This window comes from Cnephaeus nilssonii (genome assembly GCF_951640355.1).
Source record: "Cnephaeus nilssonii genome assembly, chromosome: 7".
Lineage (NCBI taxonomy): Eukaryota > Metazoa > Chordata > Mammalia > Chiroptera > Vespertilionidae > Cnephaeus > Cnephaeus nilssonii.
In genome coordinates this window covers 37533738-37559725 of record NC_137078.1, presented here as the reverse complement: position 1 = coordinate 37559725, position 25988 = coordinate 37533738, and the positions used below count along the sequence as shown (strand labels likewise).

At 46.3% G+C, this 25988-nt stretch overlaps 1 protein-coding gene across 1 annotated transcript; it reads right to left on the bottom strand.

The window, feature by feature from the left end:
• Nucleotides 1-9772: 9772 nt before the first annotated feature.
• On the bottom strand, nucleotides 9773-19080 carry LOC307102859 (uncharacterized protein; the record flags this gene model as incomplete). The annotated part of the gene is made up of 4 exons (XM_079776553.1): nucleotides 9773-9790; nucleotides 12018-12167; nucleotides 17126-17410; nucleotides 19066-19080. 4 exons carry the CDS (start codon nucleotides 19078-19080, stop codon nucleotides 9773-9775), a joined length of 468 nt encoding a protein of 155 aa, XP_079632679.1.
• Nucleotides 19081-25988: the final 6908 nt, after the last annotated feature.

Here is a 25988-nt window from a genome sequence, read left to right as displayed (position 1 = left end):
CAGGGTGTCACCTTATCTACAAGCAAGGAGATGGGATAGATTAGAACTTCCATTCTAAGTAGATCAAGAACTTTCACCAGGTTATTTTGATCCAGAAGATAGAGTCATAAAATTCCCCAATGTGGCCAAAAGTTCTGTGTCAACAGTGAGATGGATGAGGGGAAGATCTGTATTATTTTAAAATGTTACAGAAGTGCAATTCAAGGAGTCCATTAAAAAACATTGGTATGACAAGGACATGACCATTTAACCAAATTCATGAATAAAATCTTTAATTTGCCATAGAAAACTTTTTTTTTTTAGATTTTTTAAAATTTTCAGACTAGAGCCTGGCTGGTGTGGCTCAGTGGTTGAGTGTGGGTCCATGAACCAGGACATCAGGGCTCAATTCCTGGTCAGGGTACATGCCTGGGTTGCAGGCTTGATCCCTAGTAGGGGCTGCATAGGAGGCAGCTAATCAATGTTTCTCTCTCATTATTGATGTTTCCATCTCTTCGTCTCCCTTCCTCTCTCTAAAATCAATAAAAATATATGAAAAATGTATTTGCTAGACATGAAATATAAAATAGAATAGGGTTTAGAGCAGTGGTTCTCAACCTTCCTAATGCCGCGACCCTTTAATACAGTTCCTCATGTTGTGGTGACCCCCAACCATAAAATTATTTTTGTTGCCACTTCATAACTATAATTTTGCTACTGTTATAAATTGTAATATAAATAACTGTGTTTTCCGATGGTCTTAGGTGACCCCTGTGAAAGGGTTGTTTGACCCCCAAAGGGGTCGCGACCCACAGGTTGAGAACCGCTGGTTTAAAGAGTAGTTTATATTCTGACCATATGTAAGAAATTTAATATTTATTTGTTTATTAATTCTACTAAATAAAGACGCTTGGGAATAAATGTTTCATCATTTGATGTATGCTCTTTGGACAATTTTCACAGATTTTTTTTTTTGTTGTTGTTAATCCTCACTGGAGGATATTTTTCCTTTGATTTTTAGGCAGAGTAGAAGGGATGGGGCAGAGACAGAGAAAGAGAAACATCGATGTGGAACAGAAACTTGGATTGGTTGCCTCCCGCACATGCCCCCACAGCAGCCGTTCAATCCAACCCTTCATCCAAGGGTCGACACTCTGAACTACTTCAAAAACAGGCAGGGCATTTTTCACAGATTTGAAATGTGTGTGTTTTCTACTAGTTGTGCTTATTTTGCAGAAGTGAGGGTTCACAGAACTGGTTATACTGCTATTCTGGAAGTGGAACCAATATAACATACATTTACAAATTTTATAAAAATGTATGACTGTGTGAAAAACATGACTAGGGACCTGCCCAAAGCCTTGATATGGGCTTGTGCAAGCAAGGGTCCCTATACATTAACTTCATTAGCTTCACAAAAAAATTAGCCTCCAACTAAAAGGGGGTAAGACTGCAGGGCTGCAAATACTGAATGTTGCCAAAAACCATGTTTGTGTATACATGTGTGTGGTGTAAGGGAACAAAAGACTATGAAATATGGATTAAAATATCAGGAGAATCTAGGTTGCTTGATAAAAATATATTTCCAGTCATACACTTGTAGGTTTTCTGTTTTGTTCTGTTTTTCCATTTGGTAGAGGAGAAGGAGAAGCAGGAAGAAGACAGGAGGAGAGAAAACTGGGGAAACAGAGGGAGAGGAAGGGCTGAAAGGAGAGAGAGAGAGAGTTGTCAGAGAATTAGGTGATGAGTAAAGTTCATGCCAAGCCAAGGAATTCAAAGGCAGTTTCCAGAAAGCAAGAACAAAACTGCTTGAGAGCACAGAGAGGTCAGGTATACAAACTTGGCTTTAGCGATGCAGGTTCTTTAAAGAGAAAACTTTTTACTAAAGTAGTGGGGCCAAATTCTTCTTGGAAGGGATAAGAAAGAAGTTGGCCTTACGAAATTGGATCTAGTGAACTGGGGCTATATTTTATTTTATTTTATTTAAAAAACTAGTGGCCCGGTGCATGAAATTCATACGGGGTGGGGGTGGGGGTGTCCCTCAGCCCAGCCTGCAACCTCTCCAATCTGGGACCCCTCGAAGGATGTCCTACTGCTGGTTTCCAGGGATCGGGCCTAAACCGGCAGTTGGACATCCCTCTCGCAATCCAGGACTGCTGGCTCCTAACCGCTCACCTGCTTGCCTGCTTGATTGCCCCTAACCACTCTGCCTGTAAGCCTGCTTGGCCCCAGCTGCCCCCCGCTACCAACCTTCTTGCCCCCAAATGCTCCCCCCGCCAGCCTGCTCACTCTCAACTGCCCCCCTGCTGGTCTGCTCACCCCAACTGACCCCACTGTCCTGATCACCCCCAACTGACCCCCCACTGATGGCCTGCTCGCTCCCAACTGGCCCCCCTGCTGGTCTGCTCACCCCCAACTACCCCCCCATCGCCAGCCTGACCACCCCCAGTGGCCCCCACCCCCCACCGGCCTGATCACCCACAACTGCCTTCCCATCCTGGCCTGATCACCCACAATTGCCCTCCCCTCTTGGCCTCTAACCACCTCTACCTCAGCCCCGCCACCATGGCTTTTTCCAGAAGAACGTCCGGAAGGTCTCCTGGAAGGTCTCCCAGTCTAATTAGCATATTACCCTTTTATTAGTATAGATAGAGCCCTCCCCTGCTGGCCATCTTGTGGCGGCCATCTTGTGTCCACATAAGTGCAGCCATCTTTGTCCATATGGGGGCAGCTATCTTGTGTGTTTGAGTTATGGTCAATTTGCATATTACTCTTTTATTAGATAGGATAGAGGCTTGGTGCATGGGTGGGGGCCAGGTGGTTTGCCTGAAGAGTGTCCCAGATCAAGGTGGAGGTTCCCTTGGGGCGTGGGGCGGCCTGGGCGAAGGGCCTGTGGTGGTTTTCAGACTGGCCACACCACCATGGGGTGAGGGTCCCCGCTGGGGAGGCATGGCCAGCCTGGGTGAGGGGCTGAGGGCTGTTTTCAAGCTGGCCACACTCCCTTCAGGTTGGGGGTTCCTGCTGGGGTGCCTGGCCAGCCTGTGTGAGGGGCTGAGGGCTGTTTTTAGGCTGGCCACACCCCCTAGTGAGGACTCTTACTCTATTGGGGTGTGGCCAGCCTGGGTAAGGGGATGAGGGCTGTTTTCAGGCTGGCCACACTCTCTTCAGTGTGGGGGGTCCTGCTGGGGTGTCTGACCAGCCTGGGTGAGGGGCTGAGGGCCATTTTCAGGCTGGCCATACCCCCTTCAGGGTGGGGGTCCACACTGGGTGCCTGGCCAGCATTGGTGAGGGGATGATGGCTGTTTGCAGACTGGCCAAGTCCCCCAGCGGGGACGCTCACCCTATGGGGGTGTGGCCAGCCTGGGTAAGGAGCTGAGGGCCGTTTTCAGGCTGGCCATGCCCCCTGGTGACCCAGGCTCTAAGCCCCTCCTTGAGCAGAGGCCAGGGCGGGCTGGAAGCCTGGCTTCCTCCATCGTCAGGGGCAACCCAAGCCTCCTGCTCACTCCAGCTCCGTGGCCGCTGCCATCTTTGTTGGGTTAATTTGCATACTCACTCCTGATTGGCTGGTGGGTGTAGCGAAATGATGGTAAATTTGCATGTTTCTCTTTTATTAGTGTAGTTTGTTGTTTTTCAATTACAGTTGACAATCAATATTATATGAGTTTTGTGCACTACATAGTGGTCAGGCATTTATATACATTAAAAGGATCTCTTCTATGGGTCTAGTACCTACATGTCAGCATACATAATTATTACATTACAAGAGGCCTGGTGCATGAATTTGTGCATGGGTGGGGTCCCTCAGCCTCACTGGTATTTGGAGCTAATTGGGGTGTCTCTCCCGTTCCCAATTGGGGCAGATTAGGGCTGGTTAGCTGGGGGACTGGGCTGTGGGAGGTTGGCAAGCTGGGGGGAGGGGCCCAGGAGGTTTACCCAAAGGTGGGGGAGGGGGCCGCGTGAGGTTGGCCTGCTGTAGGGAGGGGCGGTGGGAGGTTGGCCAGCTGGCTGGGGGAGGGGCTACAAGAGGTTGGCCAGCTGCAGGAGGTTAGCTGTGGAGCATACTAATCACCAGGGTGCAGCTCCTTCTTTGAGCCTCTGCCCTCTTGTGGTCAGTGCGCATCATAGTGACAGGTAGACTTAGGCTTTTATGTATATAGACTAGAGGCCTAGTGCACAAAATTAGTGCACTGGTAGGGTCCCAAAACCCAGCCTGCACCCTCTCACAGTCTGGGACCCCTCGCTTCTTACACCTGCCTGCTTGCTGCTGCTTCTTACTGCTTGGCTTGTTGCTCCTTAGCACTGCTGCAGAGGCAGGATAGGCTCCTGCCACTGCCGCTGCTATTACCAGCCATAAGCCCAGCTTTTGGCTCAGTGGTGCTCCCCCTGTGGAAGTGCACTGACCAACAGGGGGCAGCTCCTGCATTGAGTGTCTGCCCCCTGGTACTCAGTGGGCATCATAGTGACCAGTAGTTCTGGTTGTTCTGCTGTAAGGGTTGCTAAGGCTTTTATTATATAGACTAGAGGCCTAATGCATGAAATTTGTGCATGGGGTGTGTATGTGCCCCTCAGCGCAGCCTGCACACTCTCCAATCTGGGACCCCTTGAGGGATGTTTGACTGCCCGTTTAGGCCTGATCCCACTCGGGACATCCCTCTTACAATCCAGGACTGCTGGCTCCCAACTGCTCCCCTGCCTGCTTGCCTGATTTCCCCTAACCGCTTCTGCCTGCCACCTGATCACATGCTAACCACTCCCTTGCCAGCCTGATTGATGCCTAACTGCTCCCCTGCCAGCCTTATTGCCCCTAACTGCCCTCCCCTGCCAGCCTGGTCACCACTAACTGCCCTTGCCTGCTGGCCTGATTGCCCTAACAGTCCTCCACTGCAGGCCTTGTTCCCCCAAACTGCCCTCCATACCCTGCAGGCACGATCACCCCCAACTGCCCTCCCCTGCTGGCCTGGTCACCCCCAAATGCCCTCCCCTGCAGGCCTGGTCACACCTAAGTGGCCTCTCCTGCCAGCCTGGTCACCCATAACTGCTCTCCCCTGCAGGCCTTGTCCCCACCAACTGCCCACTCCTGGAGGCCTGGTCAGCCCCAACAGCCTTCCCCTGCAGGCCTTGTCCCTCACAACTGCCTGCCCCTGCAGGACTGGTCATTCCCAACTGCCCTCCCCTGCAGGCCTGATCACCCCCAACTGCCCTCCCCTGCAGGCCTGGTCCCTCCCAACTACCTTCCCTTGCAGGCCTGGTCACCCCCAACTGCCCTCCCCTGCAGGCCTGGTCCCCAAAACTGCCCTCTCCTGCAGGCCTGGTCCCTCCCAGCTGCCCTCCCCTGCTGGTCCGGTTGGCCCTACCAGCCCTCCCCAGCCACCTGGTCACCCCTAACTGCCCTCCCCTGCAGGCCGGATTGCCCCCAAATGCCTTCGCCTATAGGCCTGTTTTCCCCCAACTGCCCACTCCTGGAGGACTGGTTGCCTCCAACTGCCCTCCCCTGCAGGCCTGGTTCACCCCAACAACCCTCCCCTGCAGGCCTTGTCCCTCCCAATTGCCCTCCCCTGCAGGCCTGGTCGCCCCCAACTGCCCTCCCTTGCAGGCCTGGGCCCCCCCAACTGCCCTCCCCTGGAGGCCTTGTCCCTCCCAACCCCCCGCCCCTGCAGGCCTGATCACTCCCAACTGCCCTCACCTGCAGGCCTGGTCCCCGCCAACTGCCCACTCCTAGAGGCCTGGTTCCCCCCAACAGCCCTCCCCTGCAGGCCTTGTCCCTCCCAATAGCCCGCCCCTGCAGGCCTGGTTGCTCCCAACTGCCCTCCCCTACAGGCCTGGTCCCCCACAACTGCCCTCCCCTGCAGGCCTGTTCAGTTCCATCTGCCCTCCCCTGCCGGCCTGGTCCCTCCCAACTGCCATACCCTGCAGGCCTGGTCGCCCCTAACTGCCCTGCTTGCTGGCCTGGTCACCTCTAACTGCCCTCCCTGCAGGCCTGGTCACACCTAAGTGGCCTCTCCTGCCAGCCTGGTCACCCATAACTGCCCTCTCCTGAAGGCCTGGTCCCCGCCAACTGCCAATTCCTAGAGGCCTGGTTGCCCCCAACAGCCCTCCCCTGCAGGCTTTGTCTTTCCCAACTGCCCTCCCCTGGAGGCCTGGTTGCCCCCAACTGCCCTCCCCTGCAGGCCTGGTTCCCCCCAACAGCCCTCCCCTGAAGGCCTTGTCCCTCCCAATAGCCCGCCCCTGCAGGCCTGGTCGCCCCCAACTGCCCTACCCTGCAGGCCTGGTCCCCCACAACTGCCTTCCCCTGCAGGCCTGTTCAGCCCCACCTGCCCTCCCCTGCAGGCCTGTTCCCTCCCAACTGGCGTACCCTGCAGGCCTGGTCACCCCTAACTGCTCTCCTCTGCTGGTCTGGTCACCCCCAACTGTCCTACCCTGCAGGCCTGGTTGCCCCCAACTGCCCTCACCTACAGGCCTCGTCCCCCTCAACTGCCCTCCCCTGCCAGCCCGGTCACCCTTAACGGCCCTCCCCTGCAGGCCTGATTGCCCCCAACTGCCCTCCCCTGCAGGCCTTGTTCCTCCCAATTGCCCTCCCCTGTTGGCCTGATTGCCCTCAATTGCTCTCCCCTGCTAACCATATTGTGGCAGCCATCTTGTGTCCACTTGGGGGTGGCCATATTTGACCACATTTGGGCTGCCATCTTGTGTGTTGGAGTGATGGTCAATTTGCATATTACCTATTTATTATATAAGACTCGAGGCCCGATGCACAAAAATTCGTGCAAGAGTAGGCCTTCCTTCCTCCAGGTGCTGGCACTGGCTGCCCTTCGGCACCTGGGATCTGGGCTTCCCTCCTCCAGCTACCCACAGGCACTCGGGAACCAGGCTGGCTTCCCTTCAGCCCTGCCTTCATCAGGAAGGATGTCCAGTCTAATTAGCATATTACCCTTTTATAATATAGACTAGAGGCCCAGTGCACGAAATTCGTTCACAGGGGTGTGTGTGTCCCTCAGCCCAATCTTCACCCTCTCCAATCTGGGACATCCCTCTCACAATCCAGGACTGCTGGCTCCCAATTGCTCACCTGCCTGCCTGCCTGATTGCCCCTAACTGCTGCCTGCCAGCCTGATCACCCCCTAACTACTCCCCTGCCAGCCTGATCGATGCTAACTGCTCCCCTGCTGGTCCAATTGCCCCTAATTGCCATCCCCTGCTGGCCTGGTCACCCCCAACTTCCCTCACCTGCAGGCCTGATCACCCCTAACTGCCCTCACCTGCCAGCCTGGTCGCCTCTAACTGCCCTACCTTACCAACCAGGTCACCCCTAACTAACCTCCCCTGCTGGCCTGGTTCCCCCCACATGGGTGCGGTCATATTGTGTGCTGGAGTGATGGTCAATTTGCATATTACTCTCTTTTTTTTATATTTTATTGAATTTTTACAGCGAGGAAGGGAGATGAATAGAGAGTTAGAAACATCGATGAGAGAGAAACATCAACCAGCTGCCTCCTGCACACCCCCCACTGGGGATATGCCCGCAACCAAGGTACATGCCCTTGACTGGAATCGAATCTGGGACCCTTCACTCTGCAGGCCGACTCTCTATCCACTGAGCCAAACCACTTAGGGCTGCATATTACTCTTTTATTAGATAAGATTATTGACTATATTCCCTAGGCCTTACTTTACATCCCTATGGCTGTTTTGTAACTGCCAATTTGTATTTCTTAATCCCTTCCCAATTTTCACCCAGCCCCCATCTTTCCTCACATCTGGCAACCAGAACCTGAGTTACTTTTAAATGAGTAATCCACTTTGAAACAAAGCTCATTGGTATGACTGAAATGTCTGGTGTTTTTGTGAATCTTCATCTTTCACTCTGAGTTTCAGGTTTTTCTTCTTTTTTAACAGTGTCAGGTGGCTGTTTATGCTGCATCTCATTTTCTATGCTTCTTTCTCATGAAAATAACATATCTGTAGCCCTTTCAGTGTGTCAGCTGCAGTCAGATCAGAATTGAGCAAGTTCCATCAAAGACAATGGTAATTTAACTGTGTCTGCAGCCAACACAATGTTGGCAAAAAGAAAGACAAGCCTAATGCATTTCAAACTCTGAGCTTAGCCCCATGTCTGCTGCTGCCTAATTCCTCCAGGCACAGTAGTGACTCTTAGGGATTGCTGCCACCTGATATCCCGGGGATTGCACCTCACCGCCTGTCCCACATGGTCTCCACTGCAACCTATCTTCATGCTCACATTCTCTGCAAAATGAACTGACCCTTATACAGCCCTTCCAACCGTGCCCCAACCTTATCCTGGACTCCATTTCTCAGAGTACAGGTCCTTTAGAGGTGGAGAGAAAGCTGCTTTGATGAGAAAATAAAGTTCTTACCTGTGTTGGTTGGAGTGGTTTGTTATTTCTCTGACTTTCACTGGATGATTGGACTTTTATTTAAACTCCGATGTGATGTGGCTGTCCTGATGTCCTAAAGTACTTAATTAGAAAGGAAAGATTCAGAGTAATGTGAACCTCAAAGCACCTAGTAAAAAGCAGTGACTCAACAACCATAAAAGCAATCTCTGCAAGCTATGCAAACAGGAGGGTACATGGACTTTACAGGATTTCTTATCTAGTTCATGACAGCTCAGCAGAGGACATTTGGCTCAGGCAGACTAGAAAGTCCCGAAGGAGAAAGTGGCCCCAGCCTCATTTCATGGAACAACCTGCGGTCACCCTATCCCTCTCAACAGGAGGCAGTCACACCAAGGGAGAGACAGCAGGCCAAGGATAACAACAGCAGCTTACAGCCCACAGCCTCAAGGGCCAGCACTAATCGTGTTGCTGGACAATGGACTCCATCTAATCACACTAGAACACTTATATCCCCCAGCCTCTGCCCCTTGAGGTTTTGCACATAAAATTCAACCCCAAGCACAGTGGAGACTGAGTGCTAACCTTCCCCTGTTGTGGCTCCATCCCCCCATTCCCTCTAATAAACTTCCCTCCTGCTTGCCCGCTGTGTCAGCTTAATTCCTTGAGTGACTTTAATCTTACAGTTCAGTTTGACCAAAGCTCCAATACTGGTTCCTGGTGGGTGTGGTCAACAAGATGTAGTTCCCTCTTCCCTCTTTCAAGCAGGGTAAGGTATGTCCCTGGGAGAGGCAGGCCACCAGTATTTCTCATCCCCTCCAACACTGAGTTGCAGAGACTAAATTTCTGGAGGTTGGGGCTCCCAACCTGCACCCAGCCCCACTCACAGAGTGAAGGCTCTAGCTGATGCATAGCAGGCTGAGATTGCCTGGGCTTATCACCCTCCCTCTGGCTCACTTGTAGGAAGGAGTTGCCCAGGGAGGAGCAGTGGCTCAGAGATATTTGTCCAGGTAGAGAGGCAAGTGCATAATCACAGAGATCTCTGAAGTTCTCCCCCCAAATAACTGATTTTATTTGAAACAGTGTGGGGACTTGAAGAAACTTTATTGCTAGCACATTGACTTTACAAAAAGCATAAAAGTAGATTTTCAGGGCGGAAGCAAGTGACTTCAGATAGTAACACAAATCCATGTAGAAAAACAAAGAGCAGCACTAAGGGAATTGTGTAATTATAAAAGACAGTATAAATGCAGTTTTATTATTTTTTTCTTCTCTTAACTGGTTTAAAAAGCAATTTTATACAACAATTGTATTGCCGGGCCCATGACATACTTAAATGAAATTTATTTAGCAATATGACATCTGATATTAAGGTAAACTCATAGGAACAATGAGAACCAGAAATTGTAAGTCAGAAAGTTAATATAACAAGCCCTATACATTTATTCTTCCTCCTTCAGCTTTTTTCAAGACATAAAATTATATGTTAATACTTTTCAAAATGTATTTTTGAGGTTGTTTCATATACAGATGTAATTTGTTATATATGTAAAAAATAGCACCAAAAGGGGGTAAGATGGAATAGAATTGCAGGAATGAAAGTTCTGTATCTCACTGGAATTAATTTGGCAAAAATTTGAGGTATATTCTTTTTCCTTTTAATTTAATTTAATTTAATTTATTGGGGTGACACTAGAAAATAATATTATGTACGTTCCAAGTGTACAATTCTGTAATACATCATCTGTATATTGTATGTTTACCACCCACAGCCAAGTCTCCTGCCATCACCATTTAGCCCCCTTTATCCTCTTCTACCTTTCCACCCCCCTTTGCCTCTAGTTATCATAATACCTTGTTTGTATATATGAGTTGATTCTTTTCTTAATTTCTTCACTTTTTTCACCCAATCTCACAATCCTTCTCCATAATGTTAATGAAAAAATAATTCAGACGTATAAATAATTTTTGTGAATTTATTTGAGCCAAACTGTCGACATATGCCAGGAAGCAGAACCTCAAGGAATTGAGATAATGGTCCGGAGAATGAAGGGTTACATCTGTATTTATACATTGAAATCAAGGAAAGGGATGTGGGTGAGTTATATGAAATTCATTGGTGATAGATTAAGAAGGTGGGATAAAGCAAAGTGGGAAACCTCTGGGATAGGGTAAAAAGTGAAATGATGGACATGCCCTTATTTGGAATAGATGGATACTTTAAAATAATTAACAGTTGACAATTAATTTGATAACAATAACAATGAGGGAATGTCCTGGTGCTATTTGTTGTGCCCTGTAGGGTCCGGGATAAAAAGGAAGTTACAAGTTACCCAGACATCTCACAGATATGTTATCTTAGAGGCAAAAAGGCAAATGGGCTCAGTAAAGATCTAAGTTGATCTTTGTCAGGGAAAATACTGGCTTAGGACATGACTACCCTCTATAACCTGTTTGTAGTTAAATATTTAATTTTCGGACCATCTTTTGTGGTTATTTTAGGTCTCTGAGTTTGCAAGACTGCCACGCAGGCCTCCCCTGAGCTTGTCAGGTTAGCATGTGGCTCCTTTCATCCACACCTCTGAGGACCTGAGAGTGTTATGCTAAGTGAAATAAGCCACTCAGAGGAAGACAAGTACCATACTGAGAAGGAAATTTTGGACTGTAACCTGGATTCTTTGACCGCTGGAATTGAGGAATGAATCCACAGACAGAAAGTGGTATAGCAAAGGTGGAGATTTATTGAAGAACAAGTACAGAATCCCACATGGGGAGAGGGAAAGAACAGACTCCCACATAGGGAGAGGGAAAGTGCCCCGACCTGCGGGGCAACAACACGGACACCAGAGACGAACCTAAGAGAGAGAAACAAACAAGGGACGCGGAGAATGGAGGCAAGACAAATGGGTTTCTGATCAAGCCTCAAATTTTTATTCTTACAGCGGTGCCTTATATCCAAGTCAGGGAGTGGGAGGTGGGGCGCGGGGAGTGAACTGTGGACCTATCAGTGCTTGCCAGCAGGGGCTGCAGGCAGGGGAGGGGGTATGAGGAAGTTCTAGAAGGGGAGATGTCTAGGAGGGATAGGGGCTGAGCGGATCATGTGGACTTAGATAATTTGGCTAAGGTCGTAAAGGGTGTTGACTAAAGATAAAGGATGGGGCGGTTGAAGGGCAGCTATGCGAAGAATGCTTTGTCCTCAGGCATGAGGAAGTAAGCCAATGGTGAGGACCAAGTTTCCATGAGGTTCTGTTTCATTAGCTTACTAAAATAATGTTAGAATTAATTTGTCATTGACTCTTGGCTCCTGACATCTCCTCCCTCTCTGTTTAAGAGAAGGGAGTGGGCCTTAACCAACCGGGGAGACATTGACCTGGTTCCTCCCGTGGGCTTTGCACACCCACCGTGTGTGGTTCTTGACATCTTTTGGGGAGGAGAGGCAGAGCCATTATTTTTATCGATGTCAACCTCTATGCAAACCAGGTGTACTCTCAGGGAAATCCAGAGGAGGTTGAAAATGTTTGAACCTTCCCTTGCAATGCTTTGCTCTGCACCCGGTTTGATACCCATACCTCTGGCTCTGGCTAGAGCGTAGGTAAGCATCCCTCTGGTTAGGATGCTGTCCCCGTAGGGAAGGAGCGAGTCTGGGTCTGGAGGTTTTTCGGCCATTTCTAGGCGTTGATAGTGAACCTGGATGGGTTTTGCTAAAGCTGAATCTATTTGCTGTTTTACAAGGTCGGTAATTTTTCTAAATGCCCAAGGGCCAAATGTCTTCATGGCTGGAGCATTCCTGTTAATTCCTCTCTGTTGCAGGAGTCCACATGGTCTAGGAGTTGTTTTCTGAAAATATACAAACACATTCTCGACCAAAAGTTAATAAAGGAGTATTTTCTATAAATTTTACTTGGGATCCTTTATTTTTTGCCCAAACAATTTTCCTTTGGCTTATTTTGACACCATATATGTTTTTCATGGGTGTCCTGCTGTATGAAAATTAATTTTCAAAGTAAAAAATTTTTTCTAGATGTAATTTACTTACAGGATATTTTTTCTTACATGGTATTTTTCCACTATCCCCCTTATTTATTTATTTATTAGGAGGCTTTTGGAAAATTTTTATAATGCAGTCTTGATGACTTTAATTTTTATTTTTTTTGCACAAAAATATGACTGCGTTAGGTTCATTTCATGTTAAGTAATTTTACCATGAAATGAACTATCAATAGAAATTTTGGTTAATACTTTAGGAACAGCTTTTGTACAATTACATTTTCTTGAATATTTACTTATTTTCAATTAGCCAATTTAAATTAATCTGAAAACTTGACTATTTTACTGTTAAATTTAATACTCATTAAATAACAACAATCTTAGTTTACTCAGTAAATATTAATGGAAAGGATTATTTTGCATCCTTGAGAAAGCCCTGAGCATTTCTGGATTTAGGTATAGGGCAGCTGCCATCAGCCAACTCTGTGTTGCCTGGATCCCAATCCAAACTGGGCCAAGTCTCTTTCTGTTATCTGGGTCCAGATCTGATCTGGGCCAAGTCTCTGTATGTTGCCTGGGTCCCGATTTAAGCTGGCATGGGAAGCGCGAAGCAGCCATGGGGCAGGAGAACTCCCTCAGAAGGGGCGAGTGTTCAAGCCCCTGCAATGTTGGGGGGGTGAGGTTCTGTGCCCCACCTCTGTTGACCCCCAAGTTCTCTCCTGATGGCCCCTCTGCGACTGTGCCTGTCTTAGGTTGTTCCTCCCTTGAGGAATCTTACCCGTCTCTGGCTAACCAGCCATCCTCCGGGGCCAAGCAGGGTGATGTGAGGTTCAGTTCTGTCTCCTTGGTAGCCTACGCCCCTATGGCCTCCATGCCCAGCACCTGCCTTGGGATCCCCTCGCCTGCTGGTGGGGCCCTGGCATTGATCACAGATCTTGGGGTACCCAGGTTTCTTCTCCAGGGAGGGCCCATCTCACGCCATTGGGCGAGAGACAGATCCATGGTACCAGTCATTATGAGGCTTTAACCTCAGCATGAACAGAAAACTCAGGAAACAGCTATGGGCAATTGGATTGTGAGAAGAGGGTCCCTCTTGGCAAAAAGAGCAAGAAGGGTCAATATAGAATGCTCAAATGCTTTCCCAAGGGGCCTTCCACACAGTGGAAGGGATTAAATTCTTTCATGTCCTTTTTAAATTGCTGCCAAACATTCAAAGAATTAATTTGTAAGTTTGGGATAATTGTACAATGTGCTGTTGTAAAATATCAAAAATTATAATGAAATTGTAAAATATCATGTAAGAATATTTTTTGTTCTAGGCCATGGCAATTCAATCTCAAACTGGCTATCAATTTCCTTTTATATAGAAAAGGTCTTAACCAGTTAAAGTCTCCTAATAATTTCTAAAAGTCATTTAATCTTTTTTTTATCTACACCTTCTGAGGCCTAATGTATTGGTTATCAATAACAATCTCTATGATATTTGAAAGAAACCTCTCTTTATTTTCTTCCAAAATAATTTTCAGGCTACAGAGAGCTTCATTTAAGAATCTTTGTCTCTCTTTTTATAATAAGCAATTTGGATGGTTACAGCTTGAAAGGCAAGCCTCAGGCAACTAGCTAGCTATATTACAAGTATTCTTACAGTAAGGCTGACTACTAATTTACTTTCAGATTTAACATTTTAATAACAATTTTCAGTTTATACTGTAAATGTTAGTGAAATAGAATTTAAAATCTTAAAATTTCTTTTTTATAAATTTATAATTATATTTTTAAAGTATCCTCTTAGGCTTATTTGAATATACAGAGGGATCATGGGAAGCCTTCAGTAACCCTTTTAGAAAACTTATTTAAATTGCTTACAAAGACATTGGCTTATTTAAAGGAAGGGGACTGGCCTTTGTTATTACAAGATGGTGGGCAGTAACCACGTGGCCAGAGAGGCAGGCAAGATGGCGGCTGCCTCACAAGCGGCAAATGTTGCCCCGCCTCTAGCTTAATTAAGAATGCTGGCGGCTAAGAGTCAGGATTCAATTACTTATAAAAACATTGGCTTCTCATGTAACTTAATTTATATGAGACATTGATTATATTTTAAAAATCCAATTTATAAGGTAACTTAAGTAGGTATCTTTAATTTAAAAAGCAAAGAAACCTATTCAGTAAAACTTATTTGATACTTTATTGTTCTGATCCAAAAGTATAAACAGTGTCCCACCTCCAGCCGATCCAAAAATGCAGGTTGCTTGAGGCTTTTGTCTTTTTAGAAATTCTACTGCTGTTGAAAATGTTGGCTATATTTAAATATATTGTTTTTGCCCTTCTAACAGGCAAAAACTTTGTTTATTTTATAAAGCTTTCCATGAAGAGAGAATAGACTTTTGAAATACATTTAAGGGCCTGTGAAATGTCTTAAAAGCTATTCTCAAAACCTTGAAATACCTTGGAAAGGTCAAACATATAATATATATATATATATATGTATATATGATTTAAAGATTATATACTTAAATTATCTTAAAGAATATCAATTAAATTTAAACTGTATCGCAGAATTAATTCTCTTTTTTAAATCAGACCAAGAAGTAACATGTTTTGAATTCCTAATTATTTAAGAGAAAACATTTTATTTTCTCAAAAATTAAGTTGCTATACTCTAGGCATTTAGTTACCACAATTATGTAAGTTCTCCCAATTCAATCTGAACCTTAAACTTCCAGAGTTTGTAAGTCAAATATTTAGCAGTTCTTTATTAATACCCCTTTATTTTTTTAAGAATAAATTTTAAAATCTAATAGTTAACTTTAAATCATGTTTTCTTTTTCTGGCTGGGGTTGGCCTAGCCACTTGACCTTTTCTGGGAAGGTCGGCTAGCTAAAGGTGTAGCCATTGAAATGCAAATTAACATTCTTTAAAAATGGCCGCTGGTGGGAACCAGCCTACCTACACGCTAGGGGAAGGGCGTGTCCACCCCTCCCTCCATAAAAAAGGGTGTAGCTTTAAAACCTTTTAATGGAGAGTAAAGAGACCTTAAACTTTCAGAGCTTTAAATCCTAGGTAGCAAAATTAAATACTTAGCATTTCTCAAATCAATAATACTTTTACTTTTTTAAGGATACATTTCAAATAAAATATAAGGCATAGTCAATTAATAGATTAACTTCTATCATCTAGACTTCATACTAGGCATACTCAGATCAACATTTCAGTATTATAAATTTCAATACATTTAGATCATTTGAACTTAAAAGTTGTAAATTTCCAGCCAATAGGCCTGGCACAGCTGCTAAATTTTTTTAGAAGAATTTTCCTGCTAGGGAAGTCAAGAAGCAAACCCATAGCTATTTACATGTAAATTTCAATACATTTCCTTGGGAAACTAGCCTGTATTTCTTTCCCCGGTTCATCTCCGCCATTTTTAAGGTCAAAACAGTCTCGGGTTTTTATTCTGTACACAGCAAAAGGTCAAGTTCAGCTCAAAACTATGCGCACTCGTTTTTAAACTGGCCTTCTCCCTTTGCATGTGCACAGAAATCCCGGATGCATCCATGAATCTGTAAAAAGCTTTAAGTCATTAGCTGGAAAATAAATAAAGATGACAAAGATGAGGCCTTTCAAATTGGCTGTCTTGGGGAGTGGCGTCCATATTGGATCACCACGTGTCTCCCTTCCCCCACCTCCTTCTTTCTTAGGGGGAAGATTCAGTACTGGTCTGGCATCTACTGTTTTTATTTTATTTACTTTTTTCAATTTTTATTTATTTTTATTTTTAAGGAAAGAAAAGATTTTTAAGATAAAGAATTATTGGCCGTTGCTGAGAAGTTCCTTTTATTCTTTTTTACTTGGTTACAAGTAGTTTACACGTGGAGGCAGAAGAGGTGCAGATGGTATTATTAGAGACTTGCACCCTTCCATTGCAGGCTGTAAGGCCGTGGCTGCACCCCACTTAGACATTCTTAAACTCTCCTGTGCTGAATCAAGGCCATCACCAATTAAAATAGGAATTTTCTCTGGACCAAAAGTCTCATAATAATCCTGAAGGGCGTGTGGAAGGGGGATGGGAGTTTTCTTTAAGAATTTCCTCCCCCGTTTTAATAACTTCTTGAACGTCAGGGTCATGTGAGTGGATTTTTAGCATGTACGTTACAGGAATTTTTTCAGGGCCAAAGGCTTGATAAAAATCTTGTAAAGCATCTCCTACTCTAACCCATCGTCTATGATTGATGGTTCCTCCTAGGGGGAACCAGGGAATGCCCCATATCTGGTCGGCTGGATGGCTTTTTAGGTAATTATCCTCTCCCACGTAAGCCTCCGGGCTGTATAAACCCCACGCCAGGTCAGCCTGACTTTTCTCGCCAACTGTGAAATCAAAGCGGAACTTTCACCTTTCAATATTGCTCTTTACTCCCTTGCTTGCGTGAAACAGTCGGTAGGTATAACCCGCCTACTCGGACCCTCATAGACGAGGAAGATCCCTGATGCCCCCGTCCCTTAGGGACGAGGGAGGTGAACTCCTCGTGGTTGAGTCTATGAGGTGAACGACCTTTTGTTCGTAGCAAGCTCAAGGTTTGGAGAGCAAATTTACTCAGTGAGAAATTCACGACAGAGAAATCAAGCAGGGATACTAGGTCAGGTGATTCAGAGTTGTCACTACCGAGACTGGGTACCCTTAACTCTTCCCCAATACGGTGAGGTGACTGCTTATTAGTGGGCTAGAGGAATTGACCCGAAAAGCCAATAATAACAGCCGAGCAGAGAGGGGTGAAAATGCTCTGAAATTCTTGTTTGTAAAATCATCTACTTACCTTACTCCGATCTGACTCGCGGCGGGTGCGCGGCGATCTAGGGCGGAATTTAATCCGAGGGTCGCGGAATTTAATCCGAAGGTCGCGGAATTTAATCCGAAGGTCGCGGAATTTAATCCGAAGGTCGCGGAATTTAATCCGAAGGTCGCGGAATTTAATCCGAAGGTCGCGGAATTTAATCCGAGGGTCGCGGAATTCAATCCGAGGGTCGCCTGGCCAGGCCTTTCCAGTGGATGTTCTCGTCGGAGGGTCTCTAGACCACGTTGGGCGCCATTTTGCCCCGACCTGCGGGGCAACAACACGGACACCAGAGACGAACCTAAGAGAGAGAAACAAACAAGGGACGCGGAGAATGGAGGCAAGACAAATGGGTTTCTGATCAAGCCTCAAATTTTTATTCTTACAGCGGTGCCTTATATCCAAGTCAGGGAGTGGGAGGTGGGGCGCGGGGAGTGAACTGTGGACCTATCAGTGCTTGCCAGCAGGGGCTGCAGGCAGGGGAGGGGGTATGAGGAAGTTCTAGAAGGGGAGATGTCTAGGAGGGATAGGGGCTGAGCGGATCATGTGGACTTAGATAATTTGGCTAAGGTCGTAAAGGGTGTTGACTAAAGATAAAGGATGGGGCGGTTGAAGGGCAGCTATGCGAAGAATGCTTTGTCCTCAGGCATGAGGAAGTAAGCCAATGGTGAGGACCAAGTTTCCATGAGGTTCTGTTTCATTAGCTTACTAAAATAATGTTAGAATTAATTTGTCATTGACTCTTGGCTCCTGACAGGAAAGGGTCCCACTGAGTTCCTTTTCTCTATGGCTTATTAAGGCTGCAGATCCTGGTGCCTTGATATTCCCTTTGATTGGTCACTATTTCTTTAGACTGGTTACTATAGGAACTCCTGGGCTCAAAGGACCACCTGACATGGGACATGTGAGGTTCTCCCTTACTCCTTCCTTATTGTTTTCCTATCGCCCCTGGGCTTTCTTCTTCTTCTTCTTCTTCTTCTTCTTCTTCTTCTTCTTCTTCTTCTTCTTCTTCTTCTTCTGGATGAAGGGCTTCCTTCCTTTTATTTTGTAACTAGTGGCCCGGTGCACGAAATTTGTGCACATTAAAAGGGGATTAATTAGAGGAAATAATTTAATATTGCTTTTTGCCCTTTCTCTATAATAAAAGTGTCAGAAATGAAAGAAAATTAGTAAAATCTATATGAAAACCTGCCTCCTCTCAGAGTCTGGGGCACACCGCGGAACTCAGAGTCAAGTCCCCACCCACCGACATGTGCCTCAAAATCGTGTGAGACCCAGACCCGGCTGCCCTCCCCGCCCATTGGGCTAGATCTAGACCCAGCCAGTCCCACCCTTGTCAAGCCCCTCAGGCAGGGGACGTAGCCTCAGGTCACCTGGCCCGGCACCAGGATTGGGGGGCATGGCCTGAGGTCCCCCAGCCCAGACCAGGGCAGGGGCATGCCTTGAGGTCCCACATCAAGCCCCGCCAGGTGGGGGGCACGGCCTGAGATCCCCTGTCAAGCCCCACTGGGTGGGGGGCATGGCCTGAGGTCCCTCATCAAGCCTCGCCAGGTAGAGGGGGCACAGCATCAGGTCCCCTGGCCCGGCACCAGAGGGGGGCACAGCCTCAGGTCCCCCATCAAGCCCCACTGCGTGGGGGGCACAGCCTGAGTTACTCTGACCCAGCACTGGGGGTGCACCTTGAAGTCCCCCATTAAGTCCCACTGGGTGGGGAGCACGGCCTGAGGTCCCCTGTCAAGCCCCGCTGGGGGGCGGGTCGCAACCTGAGGTCCCCTGGCCTGGCACGAGGGCATTGGGGGAGGCCTGAGGTCCCCGTCAAGCCCTGCCGGGTGGGGGGCATGGCCTGAGGTCTGCTGGCCTGGCGCTGGGGCAGGGGGAGCAGCCTGAGGTCCCCTATCCCAGTACCACAACAGGAAGTGTACCTTGAGGTCCCCCATCAAGCCCTGATGGGTGGGACGTGAGGCCTGAAGTCCCCTGTCAAGCCCCACCAGGTGGAGGGAGTGGCCTGAAGTCCCCCGGCCTGGTGCTGGGGAGGGGGGAGCAGCCTGAGGTCCCCTAGCCCAGCACTAGGATGGGAAGCACACCTTGAGGTCCCCTGTCAAGCCCTACCAGGTTGGGGGTGGGCCCTGAGATCCCCTGTCAAGCCCTGCCAGGTGGGGGACACGGCCTCAGGTCTTCTGTCAAGCCCCACAGGGACAGGGGAGGGCGTAGTCTCAGGTCCCTGCTGATTGCTCATTAAGGCTCCTTATGGAAATTTGGCCTCAGCTGTGGGTGCAGACATCTTTGTGATGGAGTGATGGTCAATTAGCATATTTCCTCTTTATTAGATAGGATTATAGACCTTCTGCTGTTCCCAGCTCCCTCATTCTATGGAAATGTACCTGTTGCAGCTTTCCAGCTCCTCTGTTCTATGGAAATATACCTTCTGCTGCTCTGCAGCCTGTGTTACTCCATGGTCCTCTTAATTTTTAAAATTTCTAAAATTTCCTAAAATTGTCCTATTTTACCTCTGAAATTACTGTTTCAATATGATTTTACTTATATGTGGAGTCTAATGATCAAAATAAACTAACAAAATAGAAACAGAGTCATAGATACAGAGAACAGACTGAAGTATAATATATATACACTGAGTGGCCAGATTATTATGATCTCTGAACACATAATAATCTGGCCACTCAGTGTGTGTGTGTGTGTGTGTGTGTGTGTGTGTGTGTGTGTGTGTTTGTGCATGGGTGGGGACATGGGCAGTTGCTGGCTTGCCTGCTGGTCGAACTCCTGGTCAAAGGGACAATTTGCATATTAGCCTTTTATTATATAGGATATACACAGAGTGGCCAGATTATTATTCATTCAGAGGTCATATATGCATGCCCTGGAGCACCACTAAGAAATCAACAGATCTCAATTAATATCCTTTCACCTTAGGACACTGTAAAATAAGGGCAAACTAAATCCAAAACAAGAAATGGAAAAAAATAGAGATTTATGTAAATGACAGTAATGAAATAGATAATTGGAAAATATAGAAAAAAATCAGTGAAAGCAAAAGCTGGTTCTTTGAAAACACCAGCAATTTTGACAAACTTTTAGCTAAACTGGCCATGAAGAGAAGACAGGAGACTCAAATTACGAAAATCAGGAATGAAAAAGAGGACAGTACTATTGACATTACAGAAATAAAAAATATTTTAAGGCAATATTATTGTGGAGGAAAGGGGCCATATGCTAACCTGACTAGTTCAGGGAAGGCCTGCATGGTGGTTGTACAAACTCAAAGACCTAAAATAACCACAAAAGATGGTCTGAAAATTAAATATTTAACTACAAACAGGTTATGGTGGGTAATCATGTCCTAGGCCAGTATTTTTCCTGACAAAGATCAACTTAGATCTTTACTGAGCCCATTTGTCTTTTTGCTTCTAAGATAACATATCTGTGAAATGTCTGGGTACCTTGTAACTTCCCTTTTTACCAGACCCCTCAGGGCACAACAAATGGCACCAGGACATTCCCTCATTGTTATTGTTATCAACTTAATTGTCAACTGTTAATTATATAAAACTATCCTGTATCCATCTATGTAAAAGAAGCACATGTCCATCATTTCACTTTTTACCTTATCCCAGAGGTTTCCCTGCTTTGCTTTATCCCACCTTCTTAGTCTATCACCAATGAATTTCATGTAACTCACCTACATCACTTTCCTTTGATTGCAATGTTTAAATACAGACGTAACCCACTATTCTCCGGAGCATTATCTCAACTCACAGAAGTTCTGCTTCCTGGCATATGTCAACAGTTTGGCTCAAATAAACTCACAAAAATTATTTACAGGTTTCAATGTTTTTTACATTAACTCTATGAATAACTGTATGCCAACAAATTAGATTAAAAAATGGACAAAGTCCTAGAAAGACACAAACTACTGAAACTTTCTAAAGAAAAAATAGCTCATCTGAATAGACCTGTAACAAGTAAAGAGGTTGAAAACTACCCCCAAAAAAAGCTCAGGCCCAAATGGCTTCACTGGTGATTTCTACCAAACTGTCAGAGAAGAATGAATACCCTTTCTTCACAATGTTGGCCAAAAATACAAAATTCCCTTAATGTTATTTTACCACAAACTTTTTTTCTCTATCTGAACTACTTAAGAGTTAGTTAGAGACAGAATACCCCAATAATCCACTGTATATTTCTTTAAAAAATTACCTGGAAGAGTAATTTTTTAGAGGAAATACATCTTCTGCTTTAAATTACAAAGTCCATTTCCTTCTATATTAGCCATCTGCTGATGTCCTTATAGACGCTTGTCTTTTTGGTTGTGTGAAGCACATGTTTGTGATGGACAAATTGTTTGTCTCACAGAACTTCATGAGCTATTTTCCTACTTTGTTTCTGACCCCCAGTCCAAATTTATCAATGACGTTTGATTCTGACATTTGATTTCCTACTTGTGCATTCTAGTCACCGATGGTTACAGCATGTCTTGTTTTGATGTGTGGTCAGTTTCTTCTTGAATATTTGCATAAAAGCATTCAATTTCATTTTATTCAGCTCAGTAAAATGAAAAAGGAGGAGCGGGGGGGGGGGGGGGAAGAATAGAAAAACACAGCAATGGTTTGCCACTTCCTTCTGCTGTGCAGTGTGTGGGTCCAAACCCCACGTGTGCTGGGTCCCTGTTGTCACAATCACTAAACACTGCTGTGGTTCTAAACTCTTTACAGGTGTTATTAACTAAATTCAATTTATTCTTTAGCACCTGCATATAATGTAGATATTATTTGATTTTACACACCCATAAATACAGTTTAAAGATATTTAATGTTTTTGTTTGTTTGTTTTTGATTTTTAGAGAGAGAGGAAGGGAGAGGGAGAGAGAAAGAAACAACGATGTAAAGCAAGACAACCTTCCACATGCCCCAGACCAGGGATCAAGCGCACATCCTGGGAAAATGTCCTGACCTGGAATTGAACCTACAACCTTTTGCTGCACAGGACAACACATGCCAACTGAGCCACAGTGGCCAGGGCTAATAGTTTGTTGATTGTGTTCGGGTAACTGAAGGAGGAAAACACCCGGCCAAAAGGGGTAAAGAATTATGAATTTACTAGAGGCTTGATGCACAAATTCATGCACGAATGGGGTCCCTTGGCCTGGCCGGTGATCGGGGTCAATCGGGGCCATCTTGCTCAGTCCCATTTGGGCCCAGTCAGGGCCGGCTGACGGGGGGGGGGGGGGGGGGGGATGGAGGGGGAGGAAGGAACCGCAGGAGGTTGGCCGGATGGGGGAGGTTGGCTGTGGGAGCACATTGATCACCAGGAGGCTACTCCTGCATTAAGCATCTGCCCCCTGGTGGTCAGTGCACGTCATAGTGACTGGTCAACCAGTTGTTTGGTCAACTGGTTGTAACAGTTGCTTAGGCTTTTATATATACAGACTAGAGGCCTGGTGCACGAAAATTCGTGTACTTGGGGGGTCCCTCAGACCAGCCTGCACCCTCTCACAGTCTGGGAGTCCTTAGGGGATGTCCTACTGATGGACCACAGTCTGGCCTCCCTTTGTGGGAGGTGATCTGGCTGGCCGGTCAGGATCAGGGGATGGTGGCATCCCCATCTACCCGCTGTGGCTGCCACCCTGCCTTTCTCTGTGGGATCAGCCAGGCGCTGCCCCATCACCCTGCTGCTGCCAGCCTTTCTCCGTGGATCAGCCTGGTGCCATCCCTATCACCCTGCTGCCTCTGAATTTTTCTGCAGGATCAGCCCAGCCCTGCAATCATCACCCCACTGTGGACTTAGTCCAGCCTTTCTCTGCGGGTTTGGCCCGGCACCGCCCCCATCACCCTGCCACCTCCAGTCTTTTTCTGCAGGATTGGCCTAATACCGCCCCCTTCACCCCACCGTGGCCATGCTTTCCGGAAACTGAACATTGTCACTTGGTAGTTATGTGAAGAGGGAACCTGGGAAGGCTGGTCAACCTTGAAGCTAAAGGTCAGAGCAAACCACTCCCTATCTAATTGAGACAATGGTAACTGAGGCAACTTTCCCACCAAATAATCATGTAAATCCTTATTGATAAGATAATCTGTCTGTTACTGGAATTACCTGCCTAAGGGCAATGGGTGTATCTCAGAACCCCAATAAAAGAGATGGCAAAGGCCAGAGCAGGGAGTAGTCCTCCCACTAGAGGTGGGCTCCCGCCTGGCCCCCCATTTACCCAAATTGATTCTTATCTAGCTTCTTTTCATTTTGATTGCGGCCTTCTCCAGAAACCGGACCTGAACGGGAACCCTGAAACCCGCAGGACGTGACAAGGGATCCCACACATGCTGGTAGCCTCCTTCTGTGGGAGGCGATCGGGTGGGCCCCCCAATCGCCACTCCGCCATGGCTGGTCACTGCCACCTCCACCCCACCCCCATCACCCTTCCCTCTGTCTACCTGCTGGCAAGTGCCTTGGCTGGCCTGGTGCAGCCTGCTCGCTGGACCAGCCCCCCGCCGACTGGTCGTTCTGCTATTCAGTTGATTTGCATATTATGCTTTTATTTTATATGATTAGGTCATCTGGATACCAGATGGGCTGAGCCCCAAAATGGCTCCAGCACTGAAAGACGAGAGTCAGAGGTTTTTAAAGGACTCTAGGCAGGCTTTTTCTGCATGGAGAATTCTCTGTGCAGGTCCAGATTCTGGGAAAGCACAGAGGGGAGAGATAATGGTCTTAGCAAGTGGAATGTCAAATTGTGAAGTGGCCTGAAGGTCAGTTCCCAGGGGAGGGGGTATTGATTCAATTATTTTATCAGACTTCACAGATAGCAGTTCATTGAGTCACAAGGCCCTGGTGATTGATTAAATAATGAGTCAGTGTGTTAAAAGGAAGGTCAGAGGACATACAGAAAGCCAAGAGATATATGAAAACATGCTCAAAGTCACTAATCATCAGAGAGATGCAAATGAAAACAACAATGAGATACCATCTGACACCTGTCAGAATGGCTGTCATCAACAAATGACAAGTGTGAGGATTCAGAGAAAAAGAAACCCTTGTGCACTGCTGGTGGGAATGCAGACTGGTATAGCCACAGTGGGAAAGAGTATGGAATTTCCTCAAAATATTAAAAATGGAACTCCCATTTGACCCAGTAATTCCACTTCTAGGAATATATCCCAAAAAAATCAGAAACACTGGTCAGAAAGGATATATTGGCTCCTATGTTCATAGCAGCATAATTTACAATAGCTAAGATTTGGAAACAGCCTAAGTGCCTATCAGCAGATGAGTGGATTAAAAAACAGTGGTACAGCTACACAATGGAATACTACGCTGCTGTAAAAAATAAGGAACTCTTACCATTTGCAACAGCATGGATGACCTGGAGAGAATCATGCTAAGCACAATAAGCCAGTTGGAGAAAGATAAATATCACATGATCTCACTCATTTGTGGAAAATAATGAACAAATTAAACTAATGAACAAAAATAGAGCCAGAGCAAAAAAAAAAATAATTTTGAATATAATAGAAGCAATCCTGTTATTTGCAGATTTTTAATATTGCCTACAACTTTTGTAATATCATACTAAGTTAGTACAGTTTTGATAATATTATTATACTTAAAATCCTTTTTTTCTTGGGATAAAAAAAGGAAGGTCAAATTAGGTTTATCCTTGGCTCCGTGTTTGCAAATGTGGACTGAAATACTGGTGCTGGGAGTCTCCCTTTATCTTCACTGCCTGTGACAGTCTGATCAGCCTTTTTATCAATTAAAAGTCTCTGTCTCTTGTTTTTCTCATGAGTGAGGAATGTCTTATGTCCAATAAGGACAAATGGAAAGTATTTGTATTGAACACACATTCATTGTAAGTGGAAGCAGGGACTAGGAAGTAGCTCTTGGTTTCTCAGAAATAGACTAGATGTCAAGACAACAGCTCTTTCCTGTTTAGTACAATGAAGTCTGTGAAGATTTTGTGCCTTTTGTTTTCATGTGAGGCTGTTAGAAAAACATTCTAGGGACTTTTTCTTTTAAATGCTGGGTAGAGAAAGGTTTATTTCCTCTCTTTCCAGTGTACTTTGGAGTTGCAGTCTCTAGAATACTTGTCCTATCTAATAATATACAAATATGCAAATTGACCATACCTCCAGCACACCCACAAGCCACGCCCACAAGCTACACCCACCATCCAATCAGAGCGAGTATGCAAATTAACCAAAACCAAGATGGCTACAGCCACAGAGAGCAAGGTTTCCTAGGTAACAGAGGAAGCCAAGCTTTCTGCCAGCCGTTGCAGGCCTAAGCCTCCACTCAAGCTACAAAGTTTCAATTATAGAAGGTAAACAAATTCAAACAAATGGCGGCAGAATGGAGCTTGAGAGAGCAGGCCAGGGTTGCCGCCGGCAACAGGGGAAGCAAAGCTTTCCACACACCCTGGCCGGGCCCACCCGCTTAAGGCAACAAAGTTTCAATTATAACCCCAACACAAATGGCTGCAGTCCTCCCAGGCTTGGCTCTGCTCCAGGCTACAAAGTTTCAATTGTAGAAGGAAAATAAATTCCAGATACCAGGGCCTCCGCTTGCGTTGCCAGGAGGCGTGGCCCACCTGCAAACCACCACAGGCCCCTCGCTCAGGCCGCCCCACGCCCCAAGGGAACCCCACCCTGATCCGGGACACCCTTCAGGGCAAACCAGCTGGCCCCCACCCCTGTACCAGGCCTCTATCCTATCTAATAAAAGAGTAATATGCAGATTGATCATCACTGCAACACACAATATAGCGGTCCCCATGTGGTCAAAGATCCTGCCCCCATGTGGCACAAGATGGCCACCACAAGATGGCCAGCAGGAGAGGGCA